The sequence below is a fragment of the Silurus meridionalis genome, chromosome 19 (assembly GCF_014805685.1).
Source record: "Silurus meridionalis isolate SWU-2019-XX chromosome 19, ASM1480568v1, whole genome shotgun sequence".
In the NCBI taxonomy this organism is placed as follows: domain Eukaryota; kingdom Metazoa; phylum Chordata; class Actinopteri; order Siluriformes; family Siluridae; genus Silurus; species Silurus meridionalis.
The window spans coordinates 10,328,643-10,354,082 of record NC_060902.1 but is presented as its reverse complement, the minus strand read 5'-3'; the positions used below and the strand labels follow the sequence as shown (position 1 = coordinate 10,354,082).

At 38.0% G+C, this 25,440-nt stretch overlaps 1 protein-coding gene across 2 annotated transcripts in view; it reads left to right on the top strand.

The window, feature by feature from the left end:
* ipo9 (importin 9) overlaps positions 1–16,607 on the top strand; it is a 39,634-nt gene extending 23,027 nt beyond the window's left edge. The window contains exons 13-24 of one of the 2 annotated variants that reach the window (XM_046874999.1): positions 1,387–1,526; positions 1,703–1,862; positions 2,040–2,266; positions 3,472–3,620; positions 3,703–3,831; positions 6,897–7,172; positions 8,629–8,795; positions 9,067–9,200; positions 9,282–9,401; positions 10,910–11,014; positions 14,732–14,808; positions 15,963–16,607. In XM_046874999.1, coding sequence (XP_046730955.1) covers positions 1,387–1,526; positions 1,703–1,862; positions 2,040–2,266; positions 3,472–3,620; positions 3,703–3,831; positions 6,897–7,172; positions 8,629–8,795; positions 9,067–9,200; positions 9,282–9,401; positions 10,910–11,014; positions 14,732–14,808; positions 15,963–16,073 — 1,795 coding nt within the window. In that variant the 3' untranslated portion in view covers positions 16,074–16,607. Of the gene's footprint in view, positions 1–1,386; positions 1,527–1,699; positions 1,863–2,039; positions 2,267–3,471; positions 3,621–3,702; positions 3,832–6,896; positions 7,173–8,628; positions 8,796–9,066; positions 9,201–9,281; positions 9,402–10,909; positions 11,015–14,731; positions 14,809–15,962 lie in introns of both variants that reach the window. The other variant, XM_046874998.1, reaches the window with a different exon arrangement.
* The last annotated feature ends 8,833 nt before the right edge of the window (positions 16,608–25,440 follow it).

Here is a 25,440-nt window from a genome sequence, read left to right as displayed (position 1 = left end):
AGGAATTAGCGTAGCTGCTGTTAATAATATTAAGAAGCACAAAATGACAATGTGCGCTTGTACTGGATGTAAAAGTTTATATGTGTTGTGTGTTATGTGTAGGCCTAAATAAACATCTTTAATCTACGCTTAAACTGGGAGAGTGTGTTTAGCCTTAAACACCGTCAGAAAGCTTTACCAAAGTTTAGGAGTTAAATGTGAGAATGCTCTACCGCCTTTAGTTGACTTTGCTATTCTAGGATCTACTAGAAGTCTGTTTTTTGAGATCTCAAAAAACGTGATGGATCGTAGCGTGTTAGAAGACTAGATGGGTACATCGGCTCTAAACCATTAAGAGCCATTCTAGTTTCCAAGTTGAACTAGAACATATTTTGACATTTCGTACACAGCAAATCTGCCAAAGGCATTGCATTCTTGCAAAATAGATTCAATTATTGTCATGATCCTCTTTTTAAATCAGTCTTGTTTAAAAATATCTTTGCTAATCCAGAGTCCTTGTCTGCAAAAGACTATTTTGAATGTTAAATGTCAAATTATTTTTTTAAAAATAATGCGCTAACCATAAAAGTAAGTTTTGGTACTCGTTTGTAAATAGTAACAAAGGACTAGCTTGTTTAGTCAAGATAAACGAACAATGAGTCTGTATATAAAAATCTGGAATCCTGCCTGATTCCTGTGGAAAAGAAGACAACTTGATGATTCCTTAATAATTAAAGCTCAGTAGCCCTTACTGGGTCCTAAAGATACTAGTGCTGCTCCATCTTAGACGTTAATTTATCTTTTTTATGCACCCCCTGAAATTTGTCTAAACCACAGGATAGTTTTGAGGTGGTGGAAAAGTGGGCAATTAGTGAACTCTGTCATTCTGGACAATAATAGAATGACTGTCCCTCCATGCCCTACTGAAAACAAAATTAATCAACTAGGCTGTATAAAGGAGCAGTAAAGGAGGTTATTTGTACAGGAGGTTGTAACAGCTTTCCACTATTATTACTATTTATATAATATTAATATATTATTACTATTATTAAACTATACTACTCCAAGCTAGTCTTAAGATTATATAATTGAGCCATATCTGAACTTTAGTTCTACAAACATCCACTCTTCAGGAACATTTGCATTTATGTTAATTTCATATATATATATATATATATATATATATATTTTTTTTTTTTGCTGTTACATTGGTTCCAATGTTTACTTTATAATGTTTGAATTGCACCGCCACTTTAATTCACCTCATGTGTGTTCTTGCATCAGAAATGTTTACACTCCAGGGCAGTGTGTCGCTGTGTGTCGGAATAATGAAAAGCACTGAATATTATGTATGTTCATAATTTAAATGTATTTCATTAAATATTTTGTTTCTTTTGTGTTGTGTAGGTGGAAAATCCATGAAGCCTGCATGCTAGCATTGGGCTCAGTCAAGACCATAATCACAGAGAATTATAAGAATGGTCGCATACAGTTTGACATGCATGGCTTTCTTGCCAATGTGATCCTTGCTGACCTCAATCTAACAAGTAAATAGAAATCATTTTGAAGCCTTATTCAAGACTCATAGCCAAGTTTAACCCTATTTACTAGTAGAATACTGAGAAATGTCGCAGATACCTGATTTATTTTACATAAATTTCCATAAAATTCATGTGTAGTCTGTCACCATAGTTATGGTGCTCCATGTGTCTTACCTCAGCAGCCTCTCCGTTTCTGCTGGGCAGAGCTTTATGGGCAGCCAGTCGGTTTACTGCAGCCATGTCCCCAGAGCTCATCCAGCAATTCCTGCAGGCAACAGTAAGTGGCCTGCATGAGAGCCAGCCACCATCTGTTCGTATCTCTGCTGTACGAGCAATTTGGGGGTGAGTACCCCACCCTATCTTTTTTTTGGGGTTTTGTTTTTGTTTTTGTTTTGTTTTTTGCCACTACTACCACCACCATGTGGTTTCATTTGTTTATTTAGCTGCCATTTGTGCCACTCATACAATTTTCTTTTTTTTAATTGAATTATAATCTCTTAAAATGTGTTTTTGCCACAGGTATTGTGATCAGCTAAAGTTGTCAGACAGCACTCATGTTCTGCAGCCTTACCTGCCTAGTATTTTGGAGGGATTAGTGCAACTGGCGACCCAGTTTACTTCAGAGGTTCTCACCTTGGTGATGGAAACCCTATGCATTGTATGCACTGTGGACCCAACTTTTACCACCAGTGCTGAGAACAAGATCTGCCCTCTCACCATTGCGATCTTTCTCAAATACAACAATGGTAAAGTCAATCTGTTTTTTATTGTCCAGTATTTTATATAGATTTTTTTATATATGCATACTCTACCGGACAGAAAGGTTTTAGAACACGCCCATTTATCTAGTTTATTTTTTAAATCTGAGCAATTCAAGTACCCAAATCTAAGTCTTAAACTGCCAGAGGTGGATTAAAAAAAAGGTTAGGTTACCATAAATAGAAAAATTTCAGCATTGCAAAAACAAGACCTTTTTCAAGGAGGAAGTAATGGTTTAAAACCTACACCTGTTCTGCAGCAATTGACGCAAGTTAAGCCTTAAAAGTTGATGCTAACAATTTTTCCACGCATCCCAACTTTTGTTGATAACATTCAAACCCTCTGGACAAGACAAGAGGCTTTTATTGTCATTTCTACTATACACAATGGTACACAGTAAAAACCAGACAAGAACCCTGGTGATACACTAAACAACATAGAGCTACAACACAACACAAAAGCTTCGTAAAGTGCATCGAGTGAAAACAGTGCAGACGAAAAACTGTACAGACAGACAGTGTTGACAGTACAAACAAACAGACAACACAATACACATAACACAAGATAGCGCCGACCAGTAAACCTACTGTATACTCTGAATATACAGTACTGTGTATAAAAGCTGTGTGGAACAGACTGTGTAACTACACCCTCTTAAGCAATATTTGGACAGAATTGTAGTAGTACATTTAACGTACAGTAATAGTAAAGGCAATTGGACAATAGAAGAATCTTTGACAGGTAGAGGTCTAGCAGAACCAAAGCCACAAAAGAATCAAAAGGCAAGTGTCTGAGAATCAACATATTTCTTAAACTTTATTAAAAGGAAAATAGCTTCAAGCACAGTTTAACATTGATGAAAGTACTCGTCTTAGTTTCACTTCTAAAACTGAGCTGCAGGTTTGACAGGTTGAGTGGCAGTAAGAGAGCCGTTGCTAAGATGGTGAAATAAAAAGGTGTCTTGTCAGAAGAAAAGGATTAATTTTTTGTTACACAAAATGATTCCATAATTTTCTTTTTATGTCCAATTGTTTTTATCTATGCTCCATGAGAACTCTGAGACATTAAACTATATATTTCAATAAAAAATTCAAAACTGAGGTGTTCTTAAACTTTTTGTCTGCTATATATATTCGTTTTTGTTTGTTTGTTTATTTATTTAGTTATTTTAGTTTCTTTATTACTTTATCAGATCCTGTTGTGGCATCCTTGGCCCAGGATATTTTTAAGGAGCTGGCACAGATTGAGCCCTGCCAGGGCCCTATGCAGATGCGCCTTATCCCTACACTTGTCAGCATCATGCAGGCACCACCTGATAAGATTCCCTCAGGCCTTTGTGCTGTATGGGACCTTATTGTCTACTTTTTATTTTGCTGATTTGTCACAATGCTGTTTAATTAATTACTTCTTATTGCTTGAACAGACAGCAATTGATATCCTGACCACAGTAGTAAGGAACTCTAAGCCACCTCTGTCTGAGATGCTTGTGTGCCAGGCTTTTCCTGCTGTGGCCCAGTGTACCCTTAGTGCTGATGACAATGCTACAATGCAGGTAAATGTCATATTAAGTATTACTATTAATTTTATAGATTAACTACTATAATTAACTATATATTAACAAAATATAATTAAAAGGATTATTAATAATCACATGGTGTTAACACTTGTAGTTTTGTTAAGTTATTAAGTTAGCAATAATAATTATTAAATAGCTCCTGCATCCTATATCCTTATTGTTTGCATTTGATTTAAAAATCTGATTACACTGTCTATTATTCTTTTGTTTTTATTTATCAGGACTTAAATAACAATTGTGTGGTGCTTATAAAACAGCATTAAACAAACAAAAAAATAAACAAAGAAACAAACCTATTTCAACATCGACCCCCTCAAAAAAAAAGATTAATTATCCAGGTAACTAATGAAGCAAACAAGTCTGACATGGTGCTCCGGATCCTACATTTTTGTCAAGAGGCAAGAACATCAGCCATGACCTTCGAGAATTAATTGTTTATTGTAACTGTTGCAAGGCAGAGAAATGTTATATTTCTTCAGTGAAAAAGATTGTTCACAGAGATCCTTCAAGACATTTTCCAGTCTTCTGAGAGCTGAGTGGCCCAGCAAATAGAGTCCAAGTGTTGAGTTTTAAATACCTAGAGATACAAAGTAAAACCTAGGAAGTACCAGTCTACCTATTTACTGTAATTGTTTAACAGCACAGGAACTGAACAAATATTGCTTTCAATTGTGGATGGTTGGAAAAAACCTTTCTCCAATATATCTGTATGGTCTCCTGCACTGCACCAGGTTAAATGAAAAACAAATAATGTTAATTACAGCAAATACCTCATACCAACTCTTAAGCATGGTAGGTGGACCTGGGAAAGTTGCAGTTGTTGAGATAACATATCCACTTTATACCAGCATATTTGTCAGATTTCTCACAAATGTGAGGCCCTAAACTGGGACTAAAGCTTTTCAAATCAAATTAAATCAAATTTTATTTGTCACATACATACCGAGTACGACATGCCGTGAAATGCTTTTTACGACGGTTCGGCATGAAGGGAATAGGATGGGGAGAAAAATAAAACAATGAAAAAGAAGGCAGATAAATAAAGTATAAAACTATATAAAAATATAAGAATATATAAAGATATATATGAGAAACTTGTACATGATAACACATTTTTTGCTGGAGCGGGACTGAAAAATTTGCCCCATTCAGGCCTGTACCCTGTTCTCTCTGCCATTTTCGCAAGCAGCTGTATTATTTTGTAGGAACAGAGTCAGGTGTACAATTAACCAGTTATACTAAGTAGATGATAATGACCATCAATTGTACAGTGGGGGAAATAATTGTTTGATCCCCTGCTGCTTTTGTAGGTTTACCCCCTTACAAAGAAAATACTGGTCTAGAATTTATATGGTAGGTTTATTTTAACAAAGAGATACGGGTTAGATGTTTCTTGTAGATTGTCATCAGGTTTGTGTACATCCCAGGAAGGATTTTGTTCCATTCCTCTTTACAGATACTCTTCAAATCCTGAAGGCTTTCGTTTGGCAACTCGAAGTTTTAGCTACTTCCACAGATATTTTATTAGATTAGGGTCCGAATACTAGCTAGGCTTCTCCAGGTGCTTAATGGTATTCTTCACAAACCACTCCTTTGTTGGCTTGGCCATATGTTTTGTGTCATTGTAATGCTGGAAGACCCATCCATGACCCATCTTCACTGTTCTGGCTGAGGCCAGGAGGTTCATATCCAAGATGCTACGCTACATGGGCCCGTTCATCGGCCCCTCAATACGGTGAAGTCTTCCTGTACCTTTAGCAGAGAAACAGCCTTAAAGTGGAATGTTTCCACTTCCATGTTTAACAGTGGGGTTGCTTAAGATCTTTAACAAGCTCCTCCCGTGTAATTCTGGGCTGATCTCTCACCTTTCACAGAATCATTCATATCCCATAAGGAATTATTGCACCAACAGTGGTCTCACCAAATTTCTTGCTGATGGTCTTGTAGCCCAATCCATCTTTGTGCAGGTCTACAATCTTGTCCCTGACATCCTTCAACAGCTGTTTGTCTTGCCCATAGCAGTGTTCTTTTCCAAAGCAACAGGACTACTTATGGTGGCTCATAGGCACATAACTGGTGTTTGGGGGTCCGAATTCTTTCTGGTTGGTAGGGGATCAAATACTTATTTTACTCGATCAGAAACAAATTAATTTATTACCTTTCTTTAATTATTTTTTCTGATTTTTTTGTTGATATTCTGTCTATCTCTGTTAAAATAAACCTACCATAAAAATCCTAGACCGTACAAAATCAGCAAGGGATTAAATAATTATTTCCCCCACTGTGCATGTTGATTGAAACGCTATCATTATCTGAAATAGAAACAGCTTTGTAGGAGACTTAGAACAAGGTGAGGCTGTGAAAGACAGTTTCATGTCACAGGTCATACACCAAGGCATTACTACTGAGCACAGCATCAAGACTCTGCCTCAGCAAGGTCTTCCCCAGGCAAAGATTGCAGACTGGATTGATCAAAATGTGTGCTATTTTGGAAACAATCTTTCTCGAGGATGTTTGGAACAACCTACCTTTTAAGTTCCTTCATAAACTGTGCAAGTGTACCTAAAATAATTTATACTTTTTGGCAGGTAAAGGGTGTTTACATTAAATATTGATTTCATTTAATTACTTTTCTGTTTATCTTATTTTTATTTTGGTAATTGATAAAAAACGAAACTAATAAAACTTATATTTTTAAAAGCATTATTATTTTACAGATTTTTTCCACACCTAAAACCTTAAACTTATGCACAGTATTGTATGTTTCCGCTTATACCAACTACCGGCAAGTTGATTTTCTTTAAAATGGGACTAGTATTTACTTAATGATTTTGTCTGTTTTGTTTTTGAGATTTTAATTAGATGAGCAAATTGTGAAATGGTTTTCCAGTAAAATGTTATTTATTAAACTGACTGCATTTTGTGCAACACAGTGACATCTTGCTTGAAATAAGCTACTCTTTCTTACTTGTATAATATAGTACTGAAAGAAAAAAAAAATATCCAAACTCTATTCTTGACATTTTCATTAACTCTTCTAGAATGGTGGTGAGTGTTTGCGGGCTTATGTCTCAGTGGCTCTGGAGCAGGTTGGACAATGGCAGGATGAACAGGGCCACAGTGGCTTGTGGTATGTCATGCAAGTGGTCAGTCAGCTGCTGGACCCACGCACCTCTGAGTTCACTGCCACATTCGTTGGTCGTTTGGTTTCAACATTGATTGCTCGTGCTGGCACACAGCTGGGGGAGCAACTGGACCAAATGTTGCGTGCCATCCTTAGTAAAATGCAGCAAGCTGAGACACTCAGCGTCATGCAGGTAAGTGTAAATAAAATGCTTAAATACACAGATTCTCTTCAGTGACATTATTATTGTCTTATTTTTAACTTAAATGACTTCTAGATTTTAGAAATGCTGATGCTGTTGAATATACACTCACTGGCCACTTTATTAGGTACACCTGTCCAACTGCTCGTTAACGCAAATTTCTAATCAGCCAATCACATGGCAGCAACTTAATGCATTTAGGCATGTAGACATGGTTAAGACGATCTGCTGCAGTTCAAACCACGCATCAAAATGGGGAAGAAAGGTTATTTAAGTGACTTTGAACGTGGCATGGTTGTCGGTGCCAGACGGGCTGGTCTGAGTTTTTCAGAAACTGCTGATCTACTGAGATTTTCTGGCACAACCATCTCTAGGGTTTACAGAGAATGGTCCGAAAAAGAAAAAAAAAATCCAGTAAGCGGCAGTTCTGTGGGCGCAAATGCCTTGTTGATGCCAGAGGTCAGAGGAGAATGGCCAGACTGGTTCGAGCTGATAGAAAGGCAACAGTAACTCAAAATAACCACTCGTTACAACCGAGGTATGCAGAAGAGCATCTCTGAACGCACAACACGTCGAACCTTGAGGCGGATGGGCTACAGCAGCAGAAGACCACACCGGGTGCCACTCCTGACAGCTAAGAACAGGAAACTGAGGTTACAATTCGCACAGGCTCATCAAAATTGGACAATAAAAGATTGGAAAAACGTTGCCTGGTCTGATGAGACTCGATTTCTGCTGCGACATTCGGATGGTACGGTCAGAATTTGGCGTCAACAACATGAAAGCATCCTGCCCTGTATCAACGGTTCAGGCTGGTGGTGGTGGTGTAATGGTGTGGGGGATATTTTCTTGGCACACTTTGGGCCCATTAGTACCAATTGAACATCGTGTCAACGCCACAGCTTACCTGAGTATTGTTGCTGACCATGTCCATCCCTTTATGACCACAGTGTACCCATCTTCTGATGGGTACTTACAGCAGAATACCGCGCCATGTCATAAAGCGTGAATCATCTCAGACTGGTTTCTTGAACATGACAATGAGTTCACTGTACTCAAATGGCCTCCACAGTCACCAGATCTTAATCCAATAAAGCACCTTTGGGATGTGGTGGAACAGGAGATTCGCATCATGGATGTGCAGCCGACAAATCTGCAGCAACTGCATGATGCTATCATGTCAATATGGACCAAAATCTCTGAGGAATGTTTCCAGTACCTTGTTGAATCTAGGGGATTCCAACCCGGTACTAGTAAGGTGTACCTAATGAAGTGGCCGGTGAGTGTAGTCTATATTCGGTATATCTAAGACAGTTTTCTTTTTTCTCCAGTGAGGCTTTTTAAAAATTAAATCTTTTTACTTAGCAGACAGTATTTTTTTTGTCTTTCATTGCCTAAGTAAAGTCTATAAGTAAGTCAGTCTTGTTTCATCATATTTCCTCCACAGTCCCTGATCATGGTGTTTGCCCACCTAGTCCACTCACAAATAGAGCCTCTGTTGGAGTTTTTGTCCAGTCTCCCAGGGCCTACAGGAAAACCTGCTCTAGAGTTTGTTATGATGGAATGGATGAGCCGACAGCATCTGTTCTATGGCCAGTATGAAGGCAAAGTCAGGTTTGGGCTTTCTACTTTCCCAGTCATTTATAAAGCATAAAAGAGATGTAAGGGGAAGTGGGAAGGGGCAGCTCAGTGGTTAAGACCACTGAGCACTGGACTTCTGGTAAGAAGGCCATTAATTCAAATCCCAGCACCACTAAGATACCACTGCTAGGCTTTTGAGCAAGGCAATTAACTTTTAACTGCTTAGTTGTATGAATGCGATTCTAAGTCATTCTGGATAAATGTAGAGGCTGATGTTATGTGACCATATTGTTTCTGTTTTTAGCGCTATAGCTCTGTGCAAACTTCTTCAGCATGGCATTAACTCCAATGACAAGCGATTGCAAGATATAATAGTCAAAGGGGAGGAAATCTTTAATCCAGATGAAGGCATTCGCACTCGATCTAAAGCTGCAAAAAGTAATTATGCATATTTTAGGTACAAATTTGGTTTTAATTTGAATTTGGAAGTCTGATAATGGTCTGTGTACCACATTTTAGACCCAGAGCGGTGGACTAACATTCCTTTGCTGGTGAAGATTTTCAAACTTATTGTCAATGAGCTCTCATCTGTAATAGAGGCGAATGCACATCGAGCAAACCCTGCAGACTGGAGTCAAGGTAACTTTTAACAAAATAGAAATGTTCAAGTTACAGGATGCAAGACTTTTTCAGAAATGTATCCTCTTGTAAAAAAAACATTTCATAGTATGGGTGTTCTGTGTTCCATTGAAAACCATCTTATAGCTGAATAGTAATAACATAAATTGTGACAAGAATTGTCAAAGAATCTAGCACTCCTGTCAACCTAGAGACAGTGAAAAGTAGTGTACCAGTTAATGTAAAAATCTATTTTGGGTGTTTTATTCTTGGGGGGGGGCATGCACCACTAATGCATGCTATGTCATGCATTCTGAGTTATTTGGACAGTTAAAGAGTTGGATTCTCATGCTAAAACAATTTCTGTGCCAAATACACCCCTTTCAGGTGCATATAAGTTTCAAAATGTTATTTTCAACTATTGGCCCTTCATGAAATCAAGCAGGGTGGAATTCCTAGAATGGGCACTTCACCCAGAAAAAAATTCGCACACAGCAACCGGAGCAGGATCTTCATTCGGTCAAGGAAGTCGTCAGCAGTGCTGCACAGGACTTGTTTGAGAGGAATGTCTATAAACAAAAGTGTGTTTTTGGATGTCAGGGGGAAGGTTAAGCTTGTTCAGTACTTACCATATAGACACCTATTCGTTGTTGCTGCTGTTGTTCTTGGTGTTCAATTTCAGAGTCGGGATCTGATTCTGGATCAGATATGTATGGCTGGATCTGATTGTTAACCATAGTTCATTTGAAACTATAATTTTTTTTGTTCCTGTTTTATTTATAGTGATGTCACAGCTTGCAGACTATCACTACGCAAAAGCTCTGCATGCTTGTGACTCTTTAGCTTTTTTCAAGGAGGAGTGTAAAGCCGTATCTTGCTTTTATAATCTGATAAAACTCAGACTCTTTAGAGGTATTAAGGTTGTACCTAATGGGTACTCAAGATTAACATGAGATTGGGCAAAACTGTGTTATGTCCTCTTTAATGCCTGTAAAATATTTAAAGTAACAGAAATTAATATTAAAATACGGTAAGAAAGATGGACCCATTTTAACGCCATGAAAATATAGTATACATTTTGCTAACTTTGTGATGTTCTTCTTGTGCTTATTAAAATTATACAGTATGAAATGAAATGCATATAAAAAACAGCTGTATATACTGAGCATCTGTGAGAATGTGTCTCAAGTTTTTATTGTGCAGATCAGTGCTAGTGCCACTCTCAAGCCTCTTAACAAGAGCTTTAACTGTGCTTATTAATTCATTATGTAGGCTTGCTATATGTATTTTGTATTTCCTCATTTATTGTCTACATAAATATGAGCTATATTTGAGTACCTAATGTACTCATTTAATTAAAGATTTGTATGTAAACTAAACACTTACTTCTAGCTTTATACACTCCTAGTGCAAGTATTTCTGTCTTGTAAAAATTTGCTTATTAAATGCACTTTTTTAAACAAAGAAATTACAAGTATTGTAACTTTAAAATGTACTTCTTTTCAAAAATGGCAATGTTTACATTTCAGATTCAGGGGGAATGTGGGAAGAGCAGGAGGACGAGGATGAAGAAAATGATGATGATGAATTAGAAGGGCAATTTCTCTCTGACCTAATATCGTCTAACAAATACGGTGAGCCAAAATGCATATATTTCTACATAAATAGAATACAATATTAATATTTTGTTCATTATTTATTCAAACCAGCCATAACATTATTCATGTTACCTGCCAGTGATTTTAATGTTTTGAATGTGTAAGGACATTTGGTTGCAGACTTTGTTAAAAGAATGGAATTGGCAGTGAACACTTATTTTAAGAAGAAGGAGGATTGTGGGACGACATTTAACAGTGGAGGAAGGTGCACACAGGTGGACTATGTTCTATGTAGGAGATGCGACCTGAAGGAGACTGGAGACTGTAAGGTGTTGGCAGGGGACAGTGTCATTAGACAGTATCGGATTGTGGTTTGTAGTATGGTTTTGGAGGCGAAGAAGAATAGGAGGAGGGTGAGGACTGAAAGAAGAATAAGATGGAAACTGAAGGAGGAAGACTGTAGTATGAGATTCAGGGAAAAGTTCAGACGGGTTCAGTGGTGAAAATGTGCTGGATGATTGGGCAACTACTGCAGAAGTGCTAAAGTATTATTTGCCTTGAGAATATTGATGACGTATAGAGAAGGTCAGAAGGAGTTGCATTGTGTTTGTGGATTTAGAGAAAGCGTACGACAGGGTGCAAAAAGAGGAGTTGTGATATTGTATGAGGAAGTCAGGTGTGTCAGAAGTATGTGAGGGTGGTGCAGGACATGTATGAGGACAGTGTGACAGCAGTGAAGTGTGCAGTAGGAACGACAGACTGGTTTACGGTGGAGGTTGGACTGCATCAAGGTTCAGGTCTAAGCCCTTTCTTGTTTGCAGTGGTGATGGACAGGTTGACGGATGTGGTCAGACAGGAGTCTCTGTGGACTATGATGTTTGCGGACGATATTGTGATTTGTGGTGATAGTAGGGAGCAGGTTGAGAAGAGCCTGGAGAGGTGGAGGTATGCGCTGGAGAGAAGGGGAATGAAAGTCAGTAGGAGTAAGACAGAGTACATGAGTGTGAATGAGAGGGAGGGCAGTGGAGTGGTGCGGTTGCAGGGAGAAGGGGTCGTCAAGGTGGAGGAGTTCAGGTACCTGGGGTCAACAGTGCAAAGTAATGGAGAGTGTGTTAAAGAAGTGAAGAAAATAGTGCAGGCTGGGTGGAGAAGAGTGGCAGGAGTAATTTGTAGTAGAAGGATATCTGTAAGAGTGAAAGGAAAAGTTTATAGGACTGTGGTGAGACCTGTGGTGATGTATGGTTTAGAGACAGTGTCATTGACTAAAAGACGGGAGGTGGAGCTAAAGGTGGCAGAGTTGAAGATGTTGAGATGTTAATTGGGAGTGACGAGGATGGACATGGTTAGAAACAAATTTATTAGAGTGACTGCACATGTAGGAAGTTTTGGGGACAAAGTGAGAGAGGTTGAACATGTGCAGAGGAGGGACATGGGGTACCAGAAAGAAGGAACAGAGGAAGGCCAAAAAGGAGGTTCATGGATGTGGTGAAGGAAGACATGCAGGTAGTTTGTTTGAAAGAGGCAGATGTAGAGAACAAAGTAGTATGGAGACAGATGGTCCACTGTGGCGGCCCCTAATGGGAGCAGCCGAAAGATGATGTCAAGGAGTTGGGATACTTTGGCCACCATGTGAACAGTCAGTTTATGAAGTTGATCTGTTGAAGGCATAAATAATTGGTGACAGTAAAGATCTGAGTGACTTTGACAAGATAAAATTTGTGATGGCTTGATGTGATGGTCACATAATTTCTAAAATAGCAGGTCTTCAGCAGGGTGTTCCTAGAGTGCGGTGGGTAATATTTACCAAAAGTCATCCAAAGAAGGACAACTGGAGACCGTACAACATGGATGCATTGGGGAATGATGGATAGCCTATCCAATCCAATTCCAATTTCTAGCTAATGAAGAATACATTTTGACAGGTACCAGATCACACAGCTTCTGCATATGGAGAAGCAGAACCGCAGACCGGTCAGACTGCCCAAGCTGATTCCTATCCACCGCTGAAAGCAAAATAAACATAAGAACGTCAAAACTGGACCATTAAGCAGGTGGAAGCATGTTTTCTTGCACCACATAATTTATTTGGGAAGAAACTGAAGAAGGCAAGCATGTGGAGGCAGTGTGATTGGCAATATCTCCAGGAGAAACCCTGAATCCTGGCATTCATGTGGACGTTACTTTGATACCACCTACCCTAACATTGTCAAAGACCAAATACAAGCCTTAATGGCAACTGTATTCCCTAATGTCTTTAGCTACATTCATCAAGATAATTCACCTTGCCATACTGCAAGAATTGTTTAGGAATGGTTTGAGGAAGATGAAAATGGCCTCCAAGTTCCCCAGATCTTGTTGTGCATGTGTGGGATGTGTTGGACAAACAAGTCTGATTAATGGAAGTCACACCTTATAACTTGCAGAACTTCTGCTCAAGTCTTGAACTCCGTAAGAGCTGTGGTATCTGGCACCATGCCTCTATGGTCAAAGCTGCTTTGGTAGCACAAAAGGAACCTACACAATAATTGGCTAGTGTTTTTTAATGCTGTGAATTATCTGTGTGCTGTGACTAGGGAATGGGATTTTTTTTTCACATTTAATTAAAAAAAATAGAGAAATTGTAAAAAGAAGAAATCGTATTTTATACTGTGCTAGAGGAATGGTGTCAACCAAAAAGAAATTGTTAATTTTTGGAACTGAAAATGTTGAGATGAACTTTTTGTTTTTGTTTAGTTTGATTTTATTATATTTTATTATTTTTTTTGCATGTTTGTCACACTTTAATGTTTCAGATCATTATCAAACTAATTTAAATATTAGTAAAAGATAACACAAGTGAACACAACATGCAGTTTTTAAATGAAGGTTTTTATTATTGAGGGAAAACAAAAATCCAAAACTACATGGCCCTGTGTGGAAAAAGTGTTTGCCAACTAACCTAATAACAGGTTGGGCCACAGCTTAGCAGCAACAACTGCAATCAAGCATTTGCGATAACTTGCAGTGAGTCTGTTACAGCGCTGTGGAGGAATTTTGGTCCACTCATATATGCAGAATTGTTTGTCAATGTTCATGTCAAACATCATAATAAGGAAAATATACAGATATCAGTGTGATATCTGTGACCTGTCATGGCGTGAATTGCGCTGGTTTGTGTAGTTCAAAAACTGCTGATCTGGGATTTACACACAGCAGTCTCTAGAGTTTAGACAGAATTATGCAAAAATCAATCTCCGTGAATAGACGGTATGCTGTCTGAAAACCCATGTGATTTTTATCTGCCCATCAGGCCTCAGAATCTTGTTCTTGAACTGGAACCCAATGCGGTCCTCTTCCTGTAGCCCATCTACCAAACAGCCATTTACCTCATTGAAAGCATACTTATAGCAGTAGAAACACATCACATTTGAAACATTAAATAATACAATTATATTTTATTTACTTCAAGTAACTTCATGTTACAGTGGCAATGACTGGCTAATGTTAGCATTTTAGCCTTTCACTTTTGCTTAGTCTTTGCTGTTTTTCTCGGTGACTACTCTTCTGCTAAGATTTTTCTTTTTTTTTTTTTTTAATCATGTTTTTGCATATTTTTCAGGTTATTTGTAAGAAACTTTTTCAAAAAGCCTTGTTGCATCTTAAAATGGTTGTGTTTTATTGCCAATTTGCTAAATATGAGCATGAATTTGTTTTGTACTAATGAAGAATTTTTTTGTGCATCCATGTAATGTATTTTTTTACTTTTTTTTTTAGATGATGATTTTTATGAAGAGGATGATGAAGATGACCCGGATGCTTTAAAAGATCCTATATATCAAATAGACCTTCAGGTAACTTGTTTGCTATTGTCATGGCTAATTGAAAATAAAAGTAACAAATTCAGCAACAAATTCGGTAACAAAGTTAAAATACCCATCAAAAATAATAGACTTAGTGTAGTCTCCAGGGTTGTGATCAAAGAGTCAGGCTTTATTTCAGCAGAAACAAATTCAGACACTTTCATGGAAGTGTCCAAATTCACAGCAAAAACACAGCCTTTTTATACTCTTTTGTAAAATTCTTAATAAGACTCATTGTGTTATTTGTCAACCTTTATCTCATCTGTCACCACCATCTTCAAATAACTAGAACATTTTCAAGTCCGATGGCACAATGGTGGGTGCTACCATCGTCTCAAATTTTTAATTTAAAAGATAGTGTTTTCCAAGAAAAAGAAGGTACATCTCATTCGTCTTCCAGGTCTTGACCTGTCCGTGACCTCTCAGTTAAGTTATCGCACACCACCTTTCTCACACATTTATGGCACTATGACACCTGTGCCAAAAATAATTATGGTCCTGGCCTTAGCCCGTCTATAACCTCCTAAAATGAAGTCCTCGCAGGTGTCTCAGTCCAGGCCCTCTGCGCTCCCATCCATCTCTATCTTTCAAGAACTAGCAAAAGCATGGTGCAGACCTTGGCCCGGCCATGACCTCCTTACATGAAGCCACCACACTAAAACACCTGCTAAGGCACCTGCTTCAGATATACTGATGCTTTCCTACACAACAGTTGCTTGTTTTAGATATACTAATTTATTGCAACAAGATCAAAAAGTACAAAAGATAAAGGTTCAGAGATAAAGGTTAAGCCAGTACAGAGAGTATAAAATACTATACTACAGTGGAACCCGGTTATGTCGCTGGCCTAGGGGACACCAAAAAGCGTCGAGATAACCGATGATCGAGATAAACAAAAAACAATATGGCGGCAATATATTAACGTGCTTTAAATTTCTTTATGTACATGATGTGTGTTATTAAATGAGAATGTGCATGCAAAAATGCTAAGACAAAGCGAGAATTTGGCGGTTCCACTTCAAAAACGTCGATTTAATAGGGTTGGCAAGTTAACCGAGGTCGAGTGGGTTCCACTGTATTTCTCTGTGCTGCACATTGCTGTCTTAACTTTTATAAATGTTTTTTTTTTGTTTTATCTCCCACAGGCCTATCTTACAGATTTCCTGTGTCAGTTTGCCCAGCAGCCATGTTACAGCATGTTTTTTGGCCATCTAAATGATTCTGAGAGAAGAGTTCTGCAGTCCATTGGTATTTAAACCACACCTGTACTCATCAACTTCATAACCTGTGCCCTTGTTTATCACTTGTTTGGAAGAAGACTTAAATGGAATGTCATTGGAAAGCTTTTTAGCCTGCATTTTGGATTCCTAAAACCAATTGAGGGCTTTTTCCTTTTTTCCTTCAGACACTTCATTTATTCTCATATAATTAAGGAGATACAGAAAATCACCCAGAATGCAACCCATGCTAAAGAGCATTATACAGTTAGGGAAACAAAAAATACAGTTAGAAGGCACAAGTGTAAGTCTGATTCAGGGATTACAAAAGTATTTGAAGTGAATCATTTGTATGCTAAATGACAGATTTTGTTGACCAACTGATGAACAAATTGTGGGTAAATATTAGGAAAAGCCCATGTGTTTTTTCCATGCAAATATTTTGTGATTCTCATCTTTATGGCCATGGAATTGGGTGCATATTAAACTTTTTGCATGTCATATAGAGCTTTTCTTTGGACCCAATGAAATCTGGGACTATGTTTAAAAATAAACCTATGAATTTTCCAACTACCAGCAGTGTGTCTGTTTATATGTATAACATCAATTCAGTGAGCTTAACATATAATTACAGTAGGTTCCCAGAGTTGATGCAAAAGACATTTCCTCTCACTACTAGCAATGTATACGGAATGTTTATTTCAGAATAAAATACTGCAGGTAACTTCTGGCAGGTCTAAACAACATTCAGCGAGTGATCTAGAGTGCAGTCTTCCTAACTGCTCCTGTTATTGCTATATTACTCCACTCATTCTGTGTCCTCACATCAGAAATTAAACACAGATGCATTACTACAAAGCTGAAAACAGACCAGCATCCACCTACCTCAAAGCACTTATCACACCCTTATAGGGCTGCAACCAAAGATTATTTTGATAATCAATTAATCTGACGACTTTTCTCCCACCACCCTTGATTAATCCATTAATCTGCTAAAAAAAAAAATTCTCTCTCGATTTTTTTGGGGATTTCTCTCTTGAACAAATTCCCTCATGCTGGTTTTTGTTTCTGTATATAAAAAAATAAACTGCATTTGACTATGCAAGTTGAAGAAATTTGTGTAAATCAACATTTGCATTGTATTTTGCAGATGGCAAGTTGACAGCCATGCTTAAAAAAATCTATATAAAATATAATACGTTGTTTTGACAATTTAAAAAAGAAATACACAGACATTTTGTTTAGTTGTAAAGATATAAGCATCTAAAATATGATTTATTTTGTATACTAATTAAATGATATATGCATACATTAAATTAGCAAACATTGAAAACAAGCATTTGAACATAGTAAAGCCACAGTAAATCACGTTTGAAAACAGGCATGATTTAAAAAGAAAAAAGAAAAAAAGGATGCATTGGATTACAAATTCATAAGCATTCGCTGAAAACCACAACAGTGACTAAAAAGATTTAATTGTTTAAAAGTTAAGCTGTTATTTGCTGCTTTTTTAAAATGTGTTCGCACCATTTTTATTGAATCCATCACGATGTTGAGAGTGAGGTGATTGTGCAAGCTAAAGCGAGCAACACAAAACAGATCCAGTGCGACTGTTTTGAAGTTAGCAACCAGTTTACACAATAGCACTTCATTAAACTATACCATTTTTACGATACGGATATACTGATTTTGCTTACTGCGCCTTCATCAATGGTCAGTAAGATATCAAAATTTCGAGAAATCTTTGCACAAGGGTAAAAAATTAATTAATTTAATTAATTAATATTGGATAACTGTGGTCTTTGGGCCCAGTTCAAAATACTCGATCTGTGATGGTATGGGAGTGCATTATTGCCTGTGGAATGGGCAGCTTACACATTTGCAAAAGCTCCATCAATTCTAAACAGTATATACAGGTTTAAGATCGACAAATGCCTTCATCTAGAAAATGTCTCTTTCAGGGAAGGCCTTGCATATTTGTGCAAGACAATGCTAACTACATACTTCAACCCAGCCAACAAGCCAGTGCACTCTTAGTGCAGAACCCCAAGCCTAGATACATAGGCAGGGTTGCGTTAGGAAGTGCATCCAGTTTAAAATGTGCCAAATCAAATATGCAGAGCATGAACCAGAATTTCATATTTTCGAGGCCGAGGTTACCAACAACCACCACAAGTATTGTTGGCCAACAGGGTACCGGTTGAAATTGGGCTGCTGCTGGCCAAAGAAAAAGGAGAGGGGAAAGATGTCTACAGAGACAGCAAAAAGAAATGTAGGAGAGTGGAGGTTGGTACTTTAATGTTGGTACTATGACTGGTAATCGGAGAGAGATATCTGATATAATGTAGCAGAGAAAGGTAGATATGCTGTGTGTTCAGGAGAGCAAGTGGAAAGGGAGTAAGACCAGGAACATTTGGAGGTGAGTTTAAACTGTTTTATCATTGTGTGGATGGAAAGAGAAATTATGTAGGGGTGAAGTAGTGGAGGTGAAGAAAGTTTCTGATAGGGTGATGAATGTAAAGCTGGACGTTTAAGGGGTGATGATAAATGTCATCTGTGCTTATGCTACACACGTGGGTTGTGAGATGAAGAAGGAAAAATTCTGGAGTGAGTTATATAAAGTGATGGTGAGTGTACCTAGGAAAGAAAGATTGGTGATTGGAGCAGACTTCAATGGGCATGTAGGTGAAGGGAACAGAGGTGATGAGGAAATGATGGGTAGGTATGGCTTTAAGGAGTGGAATGAGGAAGGTCAGATAGTGGTAGATTTTGCTAAAATGATGGAAATGGCAGTGGTGAACACATTTTAAGAAGAAGGAAGATCATAGGGCGACGTATAACAGTGGAGGAAGGTGCACACAGGTGGACTATGTTCTATGTTGGAGATGCAAACTGTAGGAGATTGGAGACTGTAAGGTGTTGTCAGGGGACAGCGTAGCTATACAGCATCAGATAGTGGTCTGTAGGATGGCTTTGGAGGTGAAGAAGAAGAGGAGGAGAGTAAGAACTGAAAAAATAATAAGATGGTTGAAACTGAAAGAGGAAGACTGTAGTATGAGATTCAGGGAAGAGGTCAGACAGTGGCTCGGTGGTGGTGAAGAGGCGCTGGAAGATTGGGCAACTACTGCAGAAGTGATAAGGGAGACAGCTAGGAAGATACTTGGCATGACCTCTGGAAATAGAAAGGAAGACAAAGAGATGTGATGGTGGAATGTGGTAGCGCAGGAAAGCATAAGGAGAAAGGTTGGTGAAACAAAATTGGGATCGGCAGAAAGATGAGAAGGCAGGAGTACTAGGAAATGTGGCAGCAGGTGAAGAGGGATGTGGCGAAAGCTAAGGAAAATGCATATGAGTAGCTGTATGAGAAGTTGGACACTAAGGTAGGACAAAAAGGCAGGCAGAAGGACCGAGCTGGAAAGGATGTGTTACAAGTTAAATGCAATGAAGGATGCAGATGAAAATGTGTTGACTAGTGAGGAGTCAAGTTTTGTCAAGTCAAGTTTAATTCTATAGCGCTTTTCACAACAGACATTCTCTCAAAGCAGCTTTACAGAATTTAACAGTTAAGGTGAACGATGTGTATTTATCCCTTATGAGCAAGCCATGTCGAATGTGGCAAGGAAAAACTCCTTTAGATGTTATGAGGAAGAAACCTTGAGAGGAACCAGACTTAAAAGGGGAACCCATCCTCATTTGGGTGACATCAAGAGTGTGATTATAAATCTTTAAACAATACAGAACACTGGAGAGTGAGAACTAACATGAGCACCAGAATGTAAGATTAGGAGTGATGTTCTTACTACAGTCATTTGAGATTATGGAACCAGGAGCTAAGCAACTCATAAAATAGCTCAATATTTGCGATCATCATAGATCCCAAACCAGCTTCTCCATGCCAGAGCCTTTAAACACTCAAAGAGGTCAAATTTTAAAGCTTTACATGAAGTGGGATCCAAATGGCACTGGTACATCTCTAGATGGTTTGGGATGTTTGCAGGGTCAGCATCTACTTCTTTAAAGGTCCATAATCTTCATGAGGTGGGACATGACTGGAGCTGTCTAAACCTCAGGATGCCTCGTCGTGGGTAAAGAGAGAAGCAGTGGAGAGTAATTAGCATAGCTGCTGATCATGACAATAACAAGCACAAGATGATAATGTGCATGTGATCAGTTTTACTGGAGCACAAGTTTATGATATGTGATGTGTGTTATGTGTAGGACTCGTTTTTAATCTGCACTAAACTGGGAGAGTATGTCTGAGCTCTGAACACTGTCAGGAAGACTATGCCAAAGTTTAGGAGCTTAATGTGAGAATGCTCTACCACTTTTAGTGGACTTTGCTATTCTAGAAACTACTAGAAGTCTGGAGTTTTGAGATCTCAAGCGTGACGGATTGTAGCGTGTTAGAAGACTGGATAGATACATTGCAGGCAAACCATTTAGAATTTTGTATGTAAGTAGCAGTAGTTTGTGGTCGATTCGAAACTTAACAGGTAGCCAGTGTAGGAATGATAAGATTAGGGTTATATGGTAATGTTTTTTTTCGAACTTGTGAGAGCTCTGGCTGCTGCATTTTCGACTAACTGTAGCTTGTTTATTAATGATGTAGGACAACCACCTAGTAATGCAAGTAAAGTCATAAATGGAGGTCATAAATGCATGGACAAGCTTCTCTGCATCAGATATAGACAACATATCTGCTATAAATGGAGATTCAGTGCAACCCAGATGAGGATGGGTTTCCTCTTGAGTCTGGTTCCTTTCAAGGTTTCTTCCTTATGCCATCTCGGGGAGTTTTTCCTTGCCACGCTCGCCACCGGCTTGCTCATCAGGGACAAACTTACTTATAAAGAACATATTCACTTTAAATCACCACCTTATCTGTGTAAAGCTGCTTTGAGACAATTTTCATTGTTAAAAGCTCTATACAAATAAAAATGAATTTAATTTAATTTAATGTTTCTTAGCTTAGCAATATTTCTAAGGTGGAAGATGGCTGTTTTTGTAATTTGGGTGATATGATATTCAAAAGACAAGTTGCTGTCTAAAATAAATCCCAGGTCTTTTACTTTTGAACTAGTAGTTACAGTACATCCTTCTAAATGCAGGTTGAAATGCTGGAGCTTCTGTGTACTGGGTTTTGGGCTGATGAGCCAAATCTCTGTATTATCAGAATTTATTAATAGAAAGTTATGCTTCATCCAATCTTTTAATTCTTTGACACACTTAGTTATCCAAGCCAATTGAGCTGTATCGCCTGGTTTTAATGAGATATATAGTTGGTATCATCAGCATAACAGTGGAAGTTAATCCCATGCTTTCTAATAATATTTCCCAATGGAAGCATGTATATTGTGAAAAGCAGGGGTCCTAGAACTGACTCTTGTGGCACCCCATAATTTACTTGCATTAACCTGGATAGCTCTCTAAGTCTACAAAATGGTAACGATCAGGCCGGTAGGATTTAAATCAGCTTAATGCCTGTCCCTGAATAACAATGTAATTTTATAAGCGATCTAGGAGAGGATTATGATCTATAGTGTCGAATGTAGCACTAAGATCTAGCAAAACTAAGAGAGATGTAGTCTTGGTCTGAAGCTAAAAACAGTTCATTAGTGATTTAGTGATCTTGTAAGTAGGAACATAACTGGGCAGACACAATCTTTTCTATCTTATACATAAATGGGAGATTTGAAATGGATCTGTAATTTGATAGTGTGTTTGGATCCAAGTTAGGTTTCTTAATGAGGGGCTTAATAACTGCTATCTTGAGGGGTTTAGGGTCTTGACCTAAAATTAGTGAGGAGTTAATAATATTCAGAAGAGGCCCACCAGCTGCATGTAACACTTCTTTCAGCATTTTAGTTGGAATGGGATCTAACATACATGTTGATTTGGCTTTTGTAATAACATCATACAGTTCTTCCTGTCCTATACTTTTAAAGCAGTGTAGTTGTGGAGTTTTAGGTATAATTGGATCAGGAGATTCAATTCAATTCATTTCATTTTTATTTGTATAGCGCTTTTAACAATGAGCATTGTCTCAAAGCAGCTTTACACAGATAATGTGGTGCTAAAAATTAGTAAGATGTTCTTTATAAGTGTAAGTTTGTCCCTGATGAGCAAGCAAGTGGCGACTGTGCCCTATGCTGTAGACTTCATTATTTGAGGAACCAACAAATAGCCTGCACCTTTTGATTTAAGTTGGCATTGGGGATCATATTGGTACAGATGTTCACTGAGATACAGTGGCGTGGGACCGTTAAGTGCTTTATACATCAGTAGTAGTATTTTATAATCAGTACAAGATTTTATTGGGAGCCAGTGTAGACTGATTAAAACAGGGGTGATGTGGTCATATTTTCTTGATCTGTTATAGACTTCTGCATTCTGTACTAATTGAAGCTTATTTATGCACTTACTAAAACAGCCAGACAGTAAAGCATTACAGTAGTCTAATCTAGATGTCACAAAAGCATGAACTAGTTTTTCTGCATCCTGTAACAACATCATGTGCTATGATGAGGCCTAAATCCTGGCTGATAAATTTATTTTTAATTTTACTGCTAAAATCTTTTCTAAAATCTTGGATATAAAGGGGAGATTTGATATTGGCCTAAAGTTAGACAGTTAACAAGGGTCAAGGTCAGGTTTCTTAATTAGGGGTTGGATAACCGCCAGTTTTAAGGATTTAGGTACATAACCTGTGCTGATAGAATAGTTTATTATTTTTAGAACAGGTTCAATTACTTCTGGAATTATCTGTTTGAAGAAACTTATAGGCAAGGGATCGAGAATACAAGTTGATGATTTTGATGAGGGAAAAAATAAATTAAGTAATTCTCTTAAATATGAGTAAAACTTTGTAGTTAATTGTCTGTTATAATTACAGTTCTATCTAGGATTATGCTTGTTATTTTCTATGAGTGTGGAGAAATATGCTGATCTAGCAGCACTAAGAGATTTTCTATAACTCAGGAGACTCTCCATTCATGCTATTTAAAATACTGTCAATTTGGTTTAATGCCATTTACGGTTTAATTTCCAAATGGTCTGTTTTAAGGTGCGCGTATGATCATTATACCATGGTGCAAATGTTTTGTCCCTGATCATTTTGGTTTTAAAACTGGTATTTTCTAAATATAATAATAAACGTGAATCCACTGTGTTGTCTTTTGTTCATTTTGCTAGCTTGGGGGTTTGAATTTAGCGGTTATGTATTATGTGTTACCGGCCAGAGCAGCCCCTTTAAGAAGGTAGCGAATGTAGGTAAGACATGTTACTGAGGCATCTTGACATGCATCAAGTCATAGACAGATGTGGCGTAGAGAATCCGGTAATTTTCCAAAATAAAACATCGTTCAGAATCAGATAATAAATAAAACAGAAATAATGTAAGTTATGTATTTTTTCGGTGCGGCCCGGTACCAATTGCTACTGACACATCCCTCAAAGTCACATCCCTGACACCAAGCAAGCAGCTATAGCACACACCCACACATACGGTACACAAGTCAGCTCTTTCTGTTTCTCCTCCTATTAAAGAGGTGTACACAAGAGGACTCTATCACACCCACAATTCTGTGTACCACAGAGCTAACACAGACCCAGCAAGGCAGAGCTTAACCAGTTAAACGAAAAGCAAAAATCAAAAAAATACATAAGTCAGAGATAACGTAACATTTGTATATGCAGCAATTATTTATTTGTTTGTTTGCTTGTATATGTTTAATTATTTTTTTACGTTCAAGGTTCAAACAAGCTTAAATTTTGATTTGATTTCCTTTCTTTACTTAATATTATTAATTCATGATTATATATTTATAATAAAATATTATTTAATCATTATTAGTATTAATCATTCCTACACTTCCCTTTTTAAATATATATGTTTGCATGCATGGCAGCGTATGTCCACAGGGAGAGGGCTCACACAAAGATTAAAAAAAATGTTTTGTACCAATGCTGTTACCGGCCGGAAAACACACTGCATTGTACATTATATCTAATCAAATCAAATTGTATTTGTCACATACACATACATACAGAGTACGACATGCAGTAAAATGCTTTTTACAATGAGTAAAAAAAAAAAAAGAAGGTAAATAAAAAGAAAAGTAAAAAGTATAAACTATATAAAATATATAAAGATATATGTGAAAAAAGTCTATATATAAGGATGCATATGAACAGTAAACATTAAAATTTAATGTGATTGACGTGATGTCCTTAAAGTGACCATGTGCGGTATGGTTAAGTGCACTGTGCTGTCCAGAGTTAAAGTGACTGTGCTCTGCAAGTCCAGAGTTAAAGTGACAGTCCAGAGATTAAAATGTAAAACAAACTTTTTTTCGGCTTCTCCCGTTAGGGGTCGCCACAGCAGATCCTCCGCGAGTTTGATTTGGCACATGTTTTTACGCTGGATGCCCTTCCTAACGCAACCCTACCCAATTTATCCGGGCTTGGGACCGGCACTGAGAGTGGCTGGGGATGGTTCCCTGACCGGGAATCGAACCCGGGTCGCAGCGGTGGGAGTGCTGTGTCTTAACCACTAGACCACCAGGGGAGATTAAAATGTCATAGTGCAAAAAGAAAATTGTGCAAAAAAAGTGTGAAGATGGAGAGAGAGGACCAGTTCTAGATCCTGGGTGTTTCCTGGTTTAAACTCCGAATGGCCTGCAGGAAGAAGCTCCTCCTCATTCTCTCTGTGTTCGCTTTCAAGGAGCAGAAGCGTTTCCCTGAATGCAACAAAGAAGAGAGTCCATTGTTGGGATATCTGGAGGGCTCGCCTGTCCTGCATGGTGCTGTTCCTGAACCAGGAAGTTTGGGAACACCCTTAATCGTCTAAGATGGTACAGACGCTGCCAGGCCTTCTTCACCAGGGTGTTGATGTGACAGGACCAAGACAGGTCCTGTGTGATATGAACACCTAAGTACCGGAAGCTGTCCACTCTCTCCACTGGTGAGAGTCCACTCCATTGATGTTTAGCAGTTGGTATGACCGCTCCTGCTTCGTGCACTATCAACTCCTTATTCTTGCTGATGTTCAGGAGAAGGTTGTTTCCCTGGCACCATCTCTCCAGGTTTTTAACTTCCTGTAGGTAGACTGTCTCGTCGTTGTTGGAGATCAGGCCCACCACAACAGTGTTGTCAGCAAACTTGATGATGGTGGTGGAGTTGGAAGTGGCCACACAGTCATATGCAGTGTTGTGCTAGTTACTAAAAAATAGTAACTAGTTACAGTTACTAATTACTTTATTCAAAAAGTAACTTAATTACTTTGTTGATTACTTACACTAAAAAGTAATGTTACTGTTAAAAGTAACTTTTTAGTTCTTCAATGTTCCCATTAATGCCCTTTTATGTTATGGTCTATACAAACACAAAACTAACAAACACAAAGTAA